This window comes from Alexandromys fortis, unplaced genomic scaffold (assembly GCF_014885135.2).
Source record: "Alexandromys fortis isolate MF-2015 unplaced genomic scaffold, M_Fortis_MF-2015_v1.1 scaffold_69, whole genome shotgun sequence".
In the NCBI taxonomy this organism is placed as follows: domain Eukaryota; kingdom Metazoa; phylum Chordata; class Mammalia; order Rodentia; family Cricetidae; genus Alexandromys; species Alexandromys fortis.
In genome coordinates, this window is record NW_026067951.1 from 2,189,908 (window position 1) to 2,204,171 (window position 14,264).

At 42.7% G+C, this 14,264-nt stretch overlaps 1 protein-coding gene across 3 annotated transcripts in view; it reads left to right on the forward strand.

Annotated features, from left to right (window-relative positions):
* Positions 1-14,264, forward strand: part of Bend7 (BEN domain containing 7) — an 83,719-nt gene that overhangs the window by 14,055 nt on the left and 55,400 nt on the right. For all 3 annotated transcript variants that reach the window (XM_050150511.1, XM_050150512.1, XM_050150513.1), the window contains one exon: positions 10,436-10,738. In XM_050150511.1, the coding sequence (XP_050006468.1) occupies positions 10,436-10,738 (303 nt within the window). The remainder of the gene's footprint in view (positions 1-10,435; positions 10,739-14,264) is intronic.

Consider the following 14,264-nt stretch of genomic DNA (forward strand, 5'->3'; position numbering starts at 1 on the left):
ATTGAATTGTTCTGAAGGGAGGCAGACATTACCTATGTGATCCAAGTGTTCAGCCAGACCTGAATGCCACTGCCAGAGACATTCGGGGGCAGGGGGCAGGAACCAAGACTGCAGACTGAATGCCACTGCCGTAGATACCAGGAGAGAGGTGACAGGAACCAAGACTCCAGAAAGGAGCAAGGAGGCCAGACAGGGAAGCCAGTGGGCCATCTTGAGGAGCTGGGACTTCATTCTAAAGGTTTTGGCATTTCATAGGAGTACGTGGAATAATTAGATTTGCATTTTTGAAAGAGCCCACTAAAGTCAGGGTGGAATAACTGGAGAAGGGTGGCGTGGAGGCTTTTGGGTAGAAGCCTCGAGTAATAATAGGAATGAAGTTGTAGTAGTGACGGGGAAGCATCCTAAAGTAACTGAGAAATGACAAGAAACAGAGCTTAATGATTCAGTGGCTGGAGGAGGACAAGAGAAGAGGAATAGTTCCCCGGTTTCTGGCTTGAACAGCTAAGTTTGCTAAGACTTGGAGATAGGCTCAGTTATAGCAAAGTAAAGCTGGAGATATGATATTAAGATTGATTTTGCGATGTCTAAGAGAGGTTGTCTAATACACAATGGAATAAATAGGCCTGGGGCCCTGAAGTGAAATGTGCACTGGAGTTCTGTATGCACATGGTTAGTGGAGACCAGAGAGAATCACTCACTCCAGAAAGAATGTGGAGGGCAGGAAGACACCTGAACAGGTGTCCTGAAAAACTAAGGCATCAAAGGCAGTGCTTTGCATACCAGTGGTTTTGACATAGAAATGGGTTGTGATATCAATTTAGTGGATTATCATTAGCACTGAGAACAGTAACTAGCAGCAGCAGCTAGTTACTGTAGTAATAAACAAACAGAAAAATAAATAAACAGAAAATGTCAGAGTGCATTGCATGCAAGCATAACGAATTAGTGAAATTCATGAAACTGTCATCACATTTGTGTGCTTGCTGTCCATGTTCTAGGTTGTCATGGAAATGTTTCTTACTTGAACCCTGCCATGAAGTTCGGAAGCTACTCATTTAAGCTGCCATTGCTTAACTGTAGGGACTTCCCTCTAGTCTCACTCACAGGCTGCCACTCCAGGTGCCTCTGGGTGCAGGGTTATCCGAATTCATGAGATCTGTAAAGGAAAAGGCTGCACATTTGACCTGTTCTCATCATCATCTCTGTTATTTACATTGAAAACAAAACTGTGTAACAGCATGTGTATTTAACTTGCAGTATTTTAATTTTTTTAATTACTGAAGAAATGTAATTCAGCCAATACTCAGTCATGTTCACATTAGCTGATCCATGATGTCGATATGGAAATTAACATCTTGGGAAACAGAGATTTGCACTGTGTATTAGAGCTTTGTCAGAAGAGTTCTGTACAGTAGATTAGAGGATCAGCATTTCAAATTATATTGAAAAGACTGTCTCTTTCCAAACAGTAAGTTATGAATATTTCATCTCACTGACTGAAGGCAAGGTTTTTATTTACATTACTATAGGTATTCAGAAGCATCTCATTTTGCTTCTGTGTGTGAGTTTATTGTTGCTTTTGGTGTGTTTTGCCTTTGCAGTGCTGTGAATTGGAGACAATCTTGTTATTTTTTGTCCTATTGTATTATCAGTGTTTTCCTATATAGGTCATAGAATAACTAACATAAATACATTCAGATTCATTCTACTTTTACCAATAAAACATTTGTCTTTCATAAAACTAACAGGTTTATATGAATCAAGTTTCTAATTTAAAAGGAAATGTATGAGCCTCACTGTTCTTAGTCTGGAGTAGCACAGCCAAGTCAGAGACCCATAAAGATGCTCCTCTAAGGAGTCTGTTGCTACCACCATGTGTGCTGACATAAAAGTGGTCAAGGTGCTAAACTGCATCCGGATTATGTGATAGAAACTTCCCGGATAGCACACAGCATGACCTCGACAGAGAACCCACTGTCTACTTGAATGAAGCACATGGACCTACCTGGTTCCATCCAGTTCAGTTCTCTAAGGCATTCGCTAGCTTCTCCTGAGAAAAGTCAGATACCAGAGTCGGAAACTCTCAGCTTATTCTCGGCTGAGCAGGTGTGCCTGATTCTGCTGCCTCTGTACGTCTCAGGGTAGCCATGAATGCTCTTCAGCACATTCTAGATGCTAATATTATGTTGTAATGCCAGGATCTTGGACACTCCTGAAGATTATACTTGCTAGAGGGCTTAGGACAGTGGTTCCCAACCTTCCTAGTGCTGTGGCCCTTTAATACAGTTCCTCATGTTGTGGTGGCTCCCAACCATAAAATCATTCTCATTGCAACTTCATAACTAATTGTGCTACTGTTATGGATCGTAATGTAAATATCTGATATGCAGGATATCGGATAGGCAACCCCCAAGGGAGTTGTGACCACAGGTTGAGAACTCCTGGCCTAGGATGTAGTAAAAGTTATATAGAAAGTAGCTTAAGCATTATTTCCCCTATATGCATATAAATTCCTTTATAAATCACACACTTTTTGTGGGATTTCAGTGGAAGGTGATCTCAAGCACATATTCCACGAGTTGCAAACTACGGCACTCCCCAGAGCCGTTCTTTCCCAGCTCTTTGCTGTGCTCCGTAGCCACGTCAGCCTTTTCTGCCTAACTCCATTGTGATGTTTTCATTCCCAGAGCTATTACTGGTTGCCTTAGACCAAAAGTACCAAGGGTGTGTGCGTGTGTGTGTAATTTTTCTTCAAAAAAATAATGCATATTTGAAAATTCTTTTGAAAGTTAAAATTTGTGAAGCTGGAAATGGGGGTAAAACATAAAGGATCCAATCACCATTGCACCCTCAGTGTTAATAATAATGTTTGTGGAAATACGTGTCTGTAAATGCGTGTTCATTACCAGGAGAGAAAATGGAATTACATCATATCATGTGTTGCAATTTTTTTCACTTAACTAAATCTGCATTTGTTTCACTCATAATTAGTACCTACCTTAAACCAGCCAGGCAGTTGTAGGTCCTGGTTATCCAGTAAGAATGTGGTTGTGATGAACACAGCCTTCATGGAGTTTATACATACTTTCAAATTCTTACGCAATGATCTGTTTCACTCCCTACTTACATGTTATGAAGTTCTGTAAATGCTCCATCAATAACTTGGGTTGTCCCCAGTACTCCTTACTTCAGTGAGTGTACTTGTACTGTGTTATAGATGGTTGTTGAACTGTTTCTGTAGGATTAATGAATCTCTGATATTTGCTAAATTAAAGGATAATGAATTTCACAATAATTTTTATTACATTAATCACCAGGGACATAAAAATTAAAATATTTATCAAATCATTTATTCCTCTCGTGAATTATATTTTCTCACTTGTCTAGTTTCCAGCTTAGCAGAGTCCTCGAACATGAGAGCTTATTTACTGTCTAGATGCCCTTACAGAGTACCTGACTCGCCACCTTAATAATCTTTGGCCACTTTTTTGCCTCTTTCCCGTTCCATGGTATCCAGACTATGCTGTGTGGAGCCCTTGGAGTTCTTGAATGCCCTCCAAGGCCTTACAGGAAGCTGGGACCTGGCACAGCCTCTTCAGCAGAGCTTGCTGTTCTTTATTTATTGGGGTTTCGCTAAAGATTGTAGTTTACAAAAGGGTTCACTTAGAAATCCCTTGCTCTCTTCTGCCAACTGTTGCTTCTCAGGTCACGTTTTGCTGATTAGAATCCTAGCCTTGCACATTCCTGGTAAGCACGTCCCACCCCCACTGAGGGGTACCTGCTGGGAGCCTTGAGAATCTTTGGAGTTAATGAGTCTGGAATGAGGTGCTAATCTCAAGTCCTCTCAGAGCAGAGCCTGCTTCAGATTCCTTTTCTTCTACTTCCCTGGCTGAGATCTGTGGTGAGACCCGCGCTGTAGACGTGAGGAGCCTGTCTCCCTCTCTGCTAGCATCTGACAGCAGTTAGCTTAGTCTCCCTAAGACACGGCCCCACACCGCCTGCACAGGTGTCTGAGAGGGCATGTTTTAGGTCGTTTGTACTGTCTTGGTCGGCATATGCTTCCCACTGCTAAACTCAACCTTCTTGTATTTACTTTAGCATGCCGTTACCTGAAAAACACGAGGGTTGTGAGCATGCTTTTCAGAAGTACCCTCGGTGTTGTGCAGCCATCGCCGCTGTCTGGTTCCAGAATGTTTCAGCATCCCCAACAGAAAAGGGTTCTCATTGTCACCTCTCACTCTGAGACTAGCGTTTATGAAATGGAAAAGCCAGCCCTTTAGGACCAGCTGTTGCCTGCCCTCCCGCCTGTCAGCTATTTCTTCAGCCTGCTTTTTCCCTTATTGATAAAGAACAGGGTCCTATTCATAACACCCTTAGTGTATTAGAAGATATTAAATTATTCAGTAACTTATTTCTTAATAAAATGGCACAACTTCTTTAACCTCTTTTCTGCTTCTTTTAATCGTTGGGTTTTTCATTACTTCAGCCTCTTTAAGACAAAACTGGGCGCAATAGTGTGGTAAAAACCTAACCAACAGTGAGCACTCCAGCTTCCCTGAGTCTGACCTTTTGTTCTGCTAGGCAAGTGGCTGCTACATTTCAGACTGTAAGGGGGAGAGGATGGAGTTTGTTCACTGCCTCGAGGAATGTGGAATTCAGAAGGACTGGGTTTCACTTACCTCCCAGCTTAGAAACAAGTGTAGTCATACCTCCATTAATGTTTAAATGCGTCCTTTGAGCTGTCTGCATCCTATTATACATTCAGAGAAGATCCAGGTCTCTGTAAGGTATCCAGCAACCCCTGGAATTGTTAGTGGTCCTCAGGAATAGTCTGTCCAGAGAGGGCAGCCTTGGTCAAATTTACATGGCTACATTTCCAAGTGCCTACTTATCTGACTATCAAAACAAGGTTCTTGGGGCTGTGATATAGCTCAGAGATACAGCAGGCACTAGCGCTGGGGCTTCAGTCCCCAGCCTGAATAAATAAGTACCCTTGAGTACATCTTTGTAGCCTTCTTTTTGTAATTCTCTGGCTGCTGTTAATACCCATTCGGGTACATGAGCTAGAAACCTTAGAGTTATCTGTCATGGATCTCTCTTTGACATCCTTCCGCCTCATTCTCCCAGTAGCTAATCACTAAGTCCTTTTGATTAAACTCTGTTAATGTCTTCTTTCCCTTTCCTACTCCTAATGGTGTCAAAAACTCATCCCTGTGTAGTCTTTAGCAATACTCACCCGGATTTCTCTCCACACATGAATTTCACCACCACTTTCCCAGATTGCTTTTCTGAAGGACTTATCTGATCATTTCTTATCGTTCTACTAAAAAGATAGTGAATTTAAGTCGCCTAGTACAATAACTCATTGTCTCCAGAGTAAAATTCTCCCTCGACCTGGCATGCAAGGCCATTGGTGTGATGGTGGCCTTACTGTGCCTTTCCTTACCTGCCATGTCTTTAGAACTATGAAGCTTCTGGCACAAAGAGCTGCTCTAAACCAAGAGTGGATGGTGGTGTGTCTCTATGGGCATCTTTCTGAGACTGGAATTGGGCAGTGTCGGGAGCCAGCGGAAAGCCATTTCACTCTCCCCGCACGAAGAGAATGAACTAATCCAGGGGGCTGCAAGGAAAGCAGTATCTGTGGAAGAGTTGTGTCCTAGCTCAGGAAGGAAACTGAAAATGCGCTCTGCAAATAGTCAGTTTGCTAACTGAAGTTCTGGGACACAGAAGAGAAGGGGTCACTGGGCCTGGGAGAACTGGGTACAATTTTCAGAGCAACAAATCGATACCAAAGGATTTGGGGGAAGATGTTGAGAAGTTTGGAGGGGAATGTCTTTCGGTTTGCGCCTGGGGTTCTTTGTATCTCAGAGGCCCTAATAAATGTCTGTTGAATAATTTAGTCAAGTGCCTTTTCACTCTGTCCTATTAATATGTTACCTGTTTACTCCCTCTGTGTTGGCATCGGCTTCTGCTAGGCCTCTTTCTGTCTTATAAGTCAGTTCCTTCAGTTTCTTAAGAAAGACCTAGAGACTGTTTACTGTATACCAGCTCGTGGCGATCTGAACGCACATGTATGGCGACTCATGGAGGTGACACACTATCTTTTTCTTGTACCCACACTGAATAATTATGTCCAGTCAGGTATAGCCTGATCGAATGAGAGAGCTTCTGTGTGGAGGCTGCTGTGTTGGCCTCTTCCTTCTCACACCACGCATCACATGAATGTTTTATGTGAAGGAAAGTGATCTAATAGAGTCTCGACATTGAAGAGTAGAATTCAGCCTATAGTAGTTTCTGGACCTTGTCTCCTTCAGTTATTCTCCGTCTTATTTTGTTCAGACAGAATCATTCTTACTGAACCTCGGGCCTACTGATTCAGCTAGACTGGCTCACTAGTAAGTTCTAGGAACCCACCTGTCTCCTTCTCCTCCCAACTCCAGCACTGGAGTTACAGGCACATACTGCCATGCTCAGCTTCTGTATGGATCCTGGGGATTTGAACTCAGGTCCTCAGACTTGCACAGCAAGTGTTTTTCTGACTGAGCTGTCTCATGAACTCCAGTTACTATATACTCTAGAAAGGAATTAAATTAAGGCCAACAAGACAGCTGCATGGCATAGCTCAACTAGAATGTGATTTCTTTTGTTTGTCTTCCCTAAGTAGATTAGTCTCTTGAAGCTGAATATAAGTGAAGATATATATGGTCTTGGAAAGACATCAGGAGTTCACAGGTTTCCTTATAGACTCTTGTTTCTCTAAACCGTACCTCGTTCCTAAGACTGTTTCCTGAGACCTGTGCACAGAAAAGACCCAGAAAGATGAAGAATCTTCATCTCGGCCTCTTAAGTACTTTCTACCATATTTTTTAATCACAGCCCTTGAAGTCTACTATGATAGGTTACCTTTATCTGAAGATGCAGTCACCTTCAGAGCATTAGGTGTTATTAACATCTTGGAAACCATGAACACTTTACCCCTTAGGTTATTGTAGGTTATCGTAGCTCAGCCCTGAGTCAAACCTTTATGATTCCAGAAACTCAGATAACTTGTTTATAGTCAGTGGCAAGTCAGTGCAGTTGAGAAGTGGGTCTAGCTCTTCAGAAGACCATCCTAATCTACCCATTTTACCGGCTAACATGTGTTGTCTGGGCATATGTGTCTTGGCCCATCTGCCCCCACTTTCTGTAAGATGACTCAGCTTTTTGTGGTGCCTACTTTAGTCATCAGGTCTCATTTCTGACTTTCTGCCCCATCTGCCCTAATGGACAGTCAGAACTCTTTGCCTCTCTCTGCCAGAACTGCCCGTCCAGGAGTCCATGGTTTCCTTCACCCTGGGAACACTGTCAACAGACTCAGCTTCTCCTCGCTTTTCTAGATGCAGGGAGTCTCTAGACAAGAAGTAGCCAGAGTTCATCCCTGAAAGCCGAGTTGTCCACCAAGGAGCTCATCCCTCTTCTTCAAAGACACTTCCCTCAACCAGTTCTTTTCCAATCCTCCCTCTGGTCTCTCAGCTTGTTTCAGAAGAGAGTTGTGTGGTATGTGCAGTTTTCTGTATTCTGTCTTTTACAGTGCCCCGCAGTCGATAGCCCTTATCCGGTTCCTCACAGCTCCACTGCTCTCTCCATTCCTCTCTGGTCCAGCTTATTCTGCTCGGTTTGCCCTTCCTTTAGAAGATGTTGTGACCTGTGTAGGGGCTGCCACCACCAGGTTCTTCTGTGTGCTTACCACTGTCTTTCTTTCTTTACTGTGGGCTGCTTAGGATTCCAGGCATCTACATAGCCAAGGTTGTATTTTGTTCTATGCAAAACTCCAGTTGTATTTTCAGTCTTAATCTGTACAGGTTCAAGTTCTGAAACTGTGAAACTAAGTAATGACAAAGCATCTTTGCCCTTAAATTGTTCCAGAGTCCTTCTGAGTCCCCACCCCCGTCCCCATGGTAGCACTTCAACTTCATCATAAAAATCTGTCCTCCAGACACAGGAGGACCTTTGTCAAGAAGCATCTCTCTTCCTGTTATGTATAGTGTTAGTGCAGGGAGGTGACCTGGCACTAGGTCAAGAGCCTGTTAGCCTAGCCTCCCTTCCAGGGGCCGCAGTGAGTAAGGCAGAAGGAAACTTGTGCCAGTGAAGACCAGCCTGCACACAGCTTTCCGTACTCACGGCCAGTCCCAGCAAAAGGGCCAAGAGTGGAAAGGTGGGAAAGCCGCTTCCTCCTGCTGAGCGTGTGCCGTTAGGTGGCTAATATTCACCCTTTATTTACCAGTAGGCTGTTTCCACCATCCCTCTGGGAGCTCTTCCAGACACACCCTGCTCCAGACACAGTGAGAACGGGATAAATTTTGTTGTCTCTGCATTATTTAAATCGTGCTTGGTCATTCATTCTCATAAAATCTGGATGTGATTTATTGTTTCTGTCTTATAACTTTGCTGGTGTTTGAAATAGAAAAAAAATGTATAATCAAGATATTTCTCCTCTCAATCATGTGTTAGCACATAATATAAATTTAGGAATGTGTTTTTCCTGCATTGTTCAATATGAAAGGTAGAATTAATATTTTTATTATCATTTTAATATTGGAGGGGCTAGGATGCTGCTCAGCATTAGAACACATTCTTAGCATGAATTGATTCCCAGATTTCACCCCCCTGAATTTTGAAGTTTCTTATTTCAAAATAGCTTATAAAATTTCCTTACACAATACTTGGTAATAAAATACATTAATGAACTGGATATCTAACTATGTACAGCCCCCGTCCCCATGGTAGCACTCTACCAGCATACTACCAGAGTATGTATCTTTTTTTGTGAAACTTCAGTTTCTACCTGAACAATATGGTTTATGTGATGCCAAGTGCACTAAGACATCATTATGTGTTTATTTATAATGCTACACTTTTCCTAATAGTTTCTTCTGTCTTTTTTCTTCTCAAATTTTAAACTTTAAGCATTTATTAGGGTGACTACATGGCCATGCATATGTATTATGGAATAAGATTTTCAATGCTTAGGTTAGAAAAAAGCACACTTCATCTCTGAGATGATGCTTGTCACTGCGTAGTTTAAGATCACGTGCGGCCGGGGAGGTCAGATGGTGGGTGGTGAGCACACAGCCAGCATGGAGCAGCCCTGGGCTTTCCCTCAGCACCATAGGAAAGAAGAGAAAACATGTCGTGTGTCTGGGGCAGCCTGCAATATCTGTACGATTTTGTAATTATGTTTATTAGTACGTATTTTAAAAGTACAGCATAGAGATAGCTTAACTTTTGTTTTGTTTTGTTTTGTTTGGGGTGGAGGGGGAGGGTCTAATGTAACTCTGGCTGGGCTGGAACTGGCTATGTAGACCAGGATGGCCTCCAACTCACAGATCTGCCCACCTCTCTGCCTTTTAAATGCTGGTATAAGGGGTGCACCACCACACCCAGCTGGAGTGCCTTGGTTTAAAAAAAAAATTTTAAATATAACCTAAGGGGAAAAGAATCTTAATAAAGAAATTGAAATTCAAAAAACAAAACAAAAAACAGATCTGGAGACTGGTTGCACAATAATGCAAATATATGTTCCTGAACTGTAAACTTGGAAGTAGTTAAGATGGCTAATTTGAGAACATACACAATTTTCATCATCACAAAAAACGTCAGTGTGACACGAAGTTTAGAAACAGTGGTTACTTTCTCACAAAGTTCTGAGCTGGCACTGCCAGAGAACGTGCAGTGGATTGGGGTTGGAGAGTCCAGCACGGTGAATTTGGTTTCTAGCAGACGCCAGAGCAGAGAGGCTGCGGATACAGCCAGTATCTGGAGCTGGGAGTCCATGCACCAGCCTCATTTAGGAGGCTGGAAATGGCCTCCCTGCTTGCTGTGCTGGGCCTCAGTATTTTTGTCTCCCATTACCTCCTAAGAAGGCAATGTTGCCGCCCACAGTGTGTGCCATCCTGGAGAGTAAATACCTGCTTCGCTTCCAGCCCTCTTTTGTTCTGGCCTCTGCTCACTGAGGCTGGCAGATAAGGGGGCAGAGAAATTGCTGGTTACCTACCTGCCGTCAATTTCAGTTACCCACAGATGGCTGTGGTTGAGCAGATGGCTAACCTACTGGCCTCATCTTTGTCTTCTCTCTTGGCTTTTTTTTCTTATGAACCCTTACTCATAAAATACTTCCAAAGAGGAAATTGAAAGTTGGTTTCTGATCATACTCCAAAGAAAGCTTTTTTCCCAGAGAGAACCGGGCCAGGAAACTGTCTTTAGGCCATAGCCAGTTTTCCTTACCTTACGCGTTGTGAATTATTTAAGAGTATGGAATCAGTATTCTTTCCCATTTCCAGAGAAGTACTATTTGCTGTGCAAGGCTGTGGCAGTGGGATATTTTCTTTTTCCCACTATTTGCGGTGTGTTTTCTTTTGTTAAGTTACAGTGCTAACTTCGACCCTGTTTCCATTAGGAGATGAAAACATGGAAATTAAAAAACAAATTACAGGGATGAGAAGATTACTGAATGACAGCGCTGGGAGGATATATCAGCGTGTTGGCAAAGAAGGAGAAAAACTAAAAGAAGAGCCCCAGGATTTGGAGTTAGTCTGGCCTCAGCGTTTGAACTCCTCTGCCGAGGCCACACAGAGCCTCCATCCTCCTTCACGTGGGACATGGAATGAACTACCAGCCCAAAGCGGGCAGTTCTCAGGGCAGTATGGTACACGTTCTAGAACCTTCCAGAGTCAGCCCCACACCTCTGCAAGTTCTAATGGTACGATTGTCCAACGTTCAGAGTATCCTTGTGGGCAGGTATCCTGGCTTGTTTTAGTCCCGAGTATTGACCTGTTTTGAGATCAATTTATGAAAATCTTCCTTAGTCAGCCACCATACTGGTTTCTTTTAAGTTCTTCTGTATGGGACTAAGGCCCTCAGAGAGGGTCTCACAGCGCTAGGCAAATAGTCTTCTACTCAACAGTGGCTCCACTCCTGTGCTGGGTTATTTTAGAAGGCAGAAGGGGAAGGCATAAGAGAAAATCTCGAGTGTATAAAAACTTCAGACTTGACAGGAAAATCAGTGGGTCTGCACTAAAAAAGCAGGCTCCTAGTAGAGTTTTAATGAAGTAAGAATTCTTATCCACCAGTACACAGACGGTGTGGTCACCAGAGCCTGGACATTAAAGCGGCAGCAGCTGCTGTTAGCACTAATAGAAGCTTCCTGGTCGTGTTTGGTGTTAGTAACGCATGCTCCTGCTTACCCTTCGGAGTCCTCCTTAGAGAGCACCTCACAGCCTTTCCTCTTATAGAAGCCCTTTCCCTCACCTGCACTCCAGTGCTGGAACTCATGCTGAGAAGTATGCCTTTAAATAGTGTTTCCCAACCTGTGGGTCGGGACCCCTGTGGGGGAGGTCGATGACCCTTTCACAGGGGCACCTCAGACCATTGGAAAACATATGGATGCTTGCATTATGATTCATAACAGTAGCAAAATTACAGTTATAAAGTAGCAACAAAATAATTTTATGGTTGGGCCTCACAGCATGAGGAACTGTATTAAAGGATTGCAGAATTAGGAAGGGTGAGAACCACTGCTTTAAAGTCAGATTTCTTTAAAATCCCTGACTGTTAAGTGGAGAGTGGGGTTCCAAATTTTTTCAGAGCTTAAGAGAACAATTGATGCTTTTCTTGGTAATATTAATTTCCCATCCAGTGACATTGGATATTTCTTGGTTTATAAATTATGTATGGATGTGCAGATCTATAGTTTACACAAAGAACAAAGGAAAAATAAGGCATTTCAGCTTCCTTGAAAAGTTCAGGATTTTCTTCCTTCATGTTCATTTTATGATATCTTTTGGTCAAAAGAAAAAGTTAAACACAATTGACAGTAACCAGCTCAGGGGACTGAGAAGCCACCCTGAGACACCGATGAGACAGGAAGGGGCCCTAGAGATGTCCGGTATCTTCTCCTCAGTGTTCATACGCAAGTATCCAGTTCACGTGCTGGCAGGCTTCCAGGCTAGAGCACGGTGCTCTTTAAAGGCTCCTCCATAAAAATGAAAAGTCTGTTCTCTTTAAAATTGGAAAATGATTTATAATGAGCCGAGAAGGGCTAGTTTTGCCCTCTAAAAAATCATAAAGATAGTGCTTACATTAGTGCCTAGGAATATTCCGTAGCACCCTCTTAACTCTACTACTAGTAAGAGAAAAAGGGGCCGTGTGGGTGTAGAATAAATGTGACCCTCCCACAGCAATGATTTTAGGGTAATATATTCTACTCACCAATATACAAGAATGTTGGGTTTATTTTAGAAACTGTTACTAATATTAAAAGTTACAAAAATTCTTCCAAATCATAGTCAAAATAGATTGTTTTGTCTCTTGCTTGCACCATTTCAGTAAAAATATATTATACAAGGGGCTGAAGAGAGAGCTCAAGTTGTTAGCGTGTCTTTTACATAGTGTAGAGACCTGAGTTCAAATCCCCCAGAACCCACATAAAATCCAGGTGCAGCTTCTGTAGTCCCACACTAGCATGGTAAAGTCAGAAAGAACATATTGGTCAGTCAGTCTAAGCAGATCAGTGTGCTCCAAGTTCATTGAGAGACCCTGTCTCAAAAACTGGTGGAGAGAGTTCAAGGAAGACAACTGATATCAATCTGTGCCCTCCATACATCCACATGCATGCGCATATGATTTAGTTATATGTATGTGTATAGACATATATTCTCACACACACACCGTGCACACATAGACATATAAAATACACAGTTGACTCTTGAGTAAAGTATGTTGGAATTATGCACATTGCCTATAGGAAGCTGTTTTGTAGAGATTTGCAACAGTTTGTGCACACTCTCAGATGGACTTCACAGTCTAGAAATAGTGAAAAAATTATGGGAAAGTTGGATATGTCATCAGTGTATAAAATAGGTAGATAATATCATTTATTATTTACCATTATCATTTGCTGACAAAATACATACACTTCTTATTTTAAAAAAAAAGAAATAACAACCAAGATTTATTATAACTTAGGTGCACAAACACTATAGACTATTCATGACGTCATTTGCAGTTAGGAGAAATTTAAACAAATGTGCATTTTTAGCTACCTCTGTTACCACTGTGGGGAGTTAAAAGTGAAGTGGGATCTTCAGCCTCACTTGAGGCTATGCCCTGCACACCTCTCAGAGCTGCCCAAGGATCCCTAGGATACAGCTGTGCCAGCTGTCTGTTTCTTTGGGGTAGCTGGCAATTCTAAAGCCAAGTCGCCTCTCTTTGCTACCGTTTGAATGCTAATCCTTGGCGCTGCTCCAGAAGTAACCTTTAGTTCTTCTGTGGTTTTGCTGTGGTAAACTTCAGTATCTCAAATAATAATTATTAGGAGTTAGACTATATTCAATATATGATAAAAGACATCACTGGAACAACTCACCGTAGAACTTCAACTCACCTGCCTGTCAGGAACTTAAGACGTAGCTGCCTCTTAGACTGCCCTTGTTCATGGCAGCTAACCTGGAGCTGGAGAGGTCCAGCTGCCAAAGTTATTTTTCTAAATGTGCTGTTTTAGTTCATGGACAATGGGAAATACTTGTGCATGTATAGGGGAAACAGGAGAGTCGCTTTGTTAAGAAAAAAGAAGACCGGGGATGGGGGATTATAAGAAGCAAAGTGAAGAAAAGCAACCTATAGACACCTCTGAACCTTCAGGTCAAGTGCTGCCCCTCCCACCCTGCCTCCTGCTTCTCCCCACTCCAGCCAGAGAGGACTGCAGAAGTCCCTGGGTGTCCACAGCTCTTCCTTGTTGAAACAGCATGCTTACCAGTTGTTACCAGTTGTTAGGCTGGTTTGGTTCTTAATATGAACTTTGTAGCTTGCATTCTAGCAGTGGTTTTCTAAGACTGATGCAGAGCTGGGACTCTGGTTTCGTGTCTGCTGTTTGAGAAAGGAGTGTGAGGGCTGGAGAGATGGCTCAGCCGCTGAAGGCTAGGCTCACAACCAAAAATATAAGAGAAAGTAGCATGAGTGTTTATCATGACTTGTCAGAGTCTTGTTATCCAAGATGACCCGGCCTCACAGTAGACAGGCCTGCCTTGGCAGCGCACTGTGTGCCTGCGTTCACACAGACCTTGCTACCTGGGACACAGCATGCACCTTACAAACAGAAGGCTGGGTAATTAGATAAAGTCAGACCCCCAAATTCAGGACGTGAAAATTACCGGGTACATTTTCTTCTGGCACAGTTTGATGATAATTGTGCACACTTCAAAATGCTGTCAAGGTAGATTTTTTTTCGT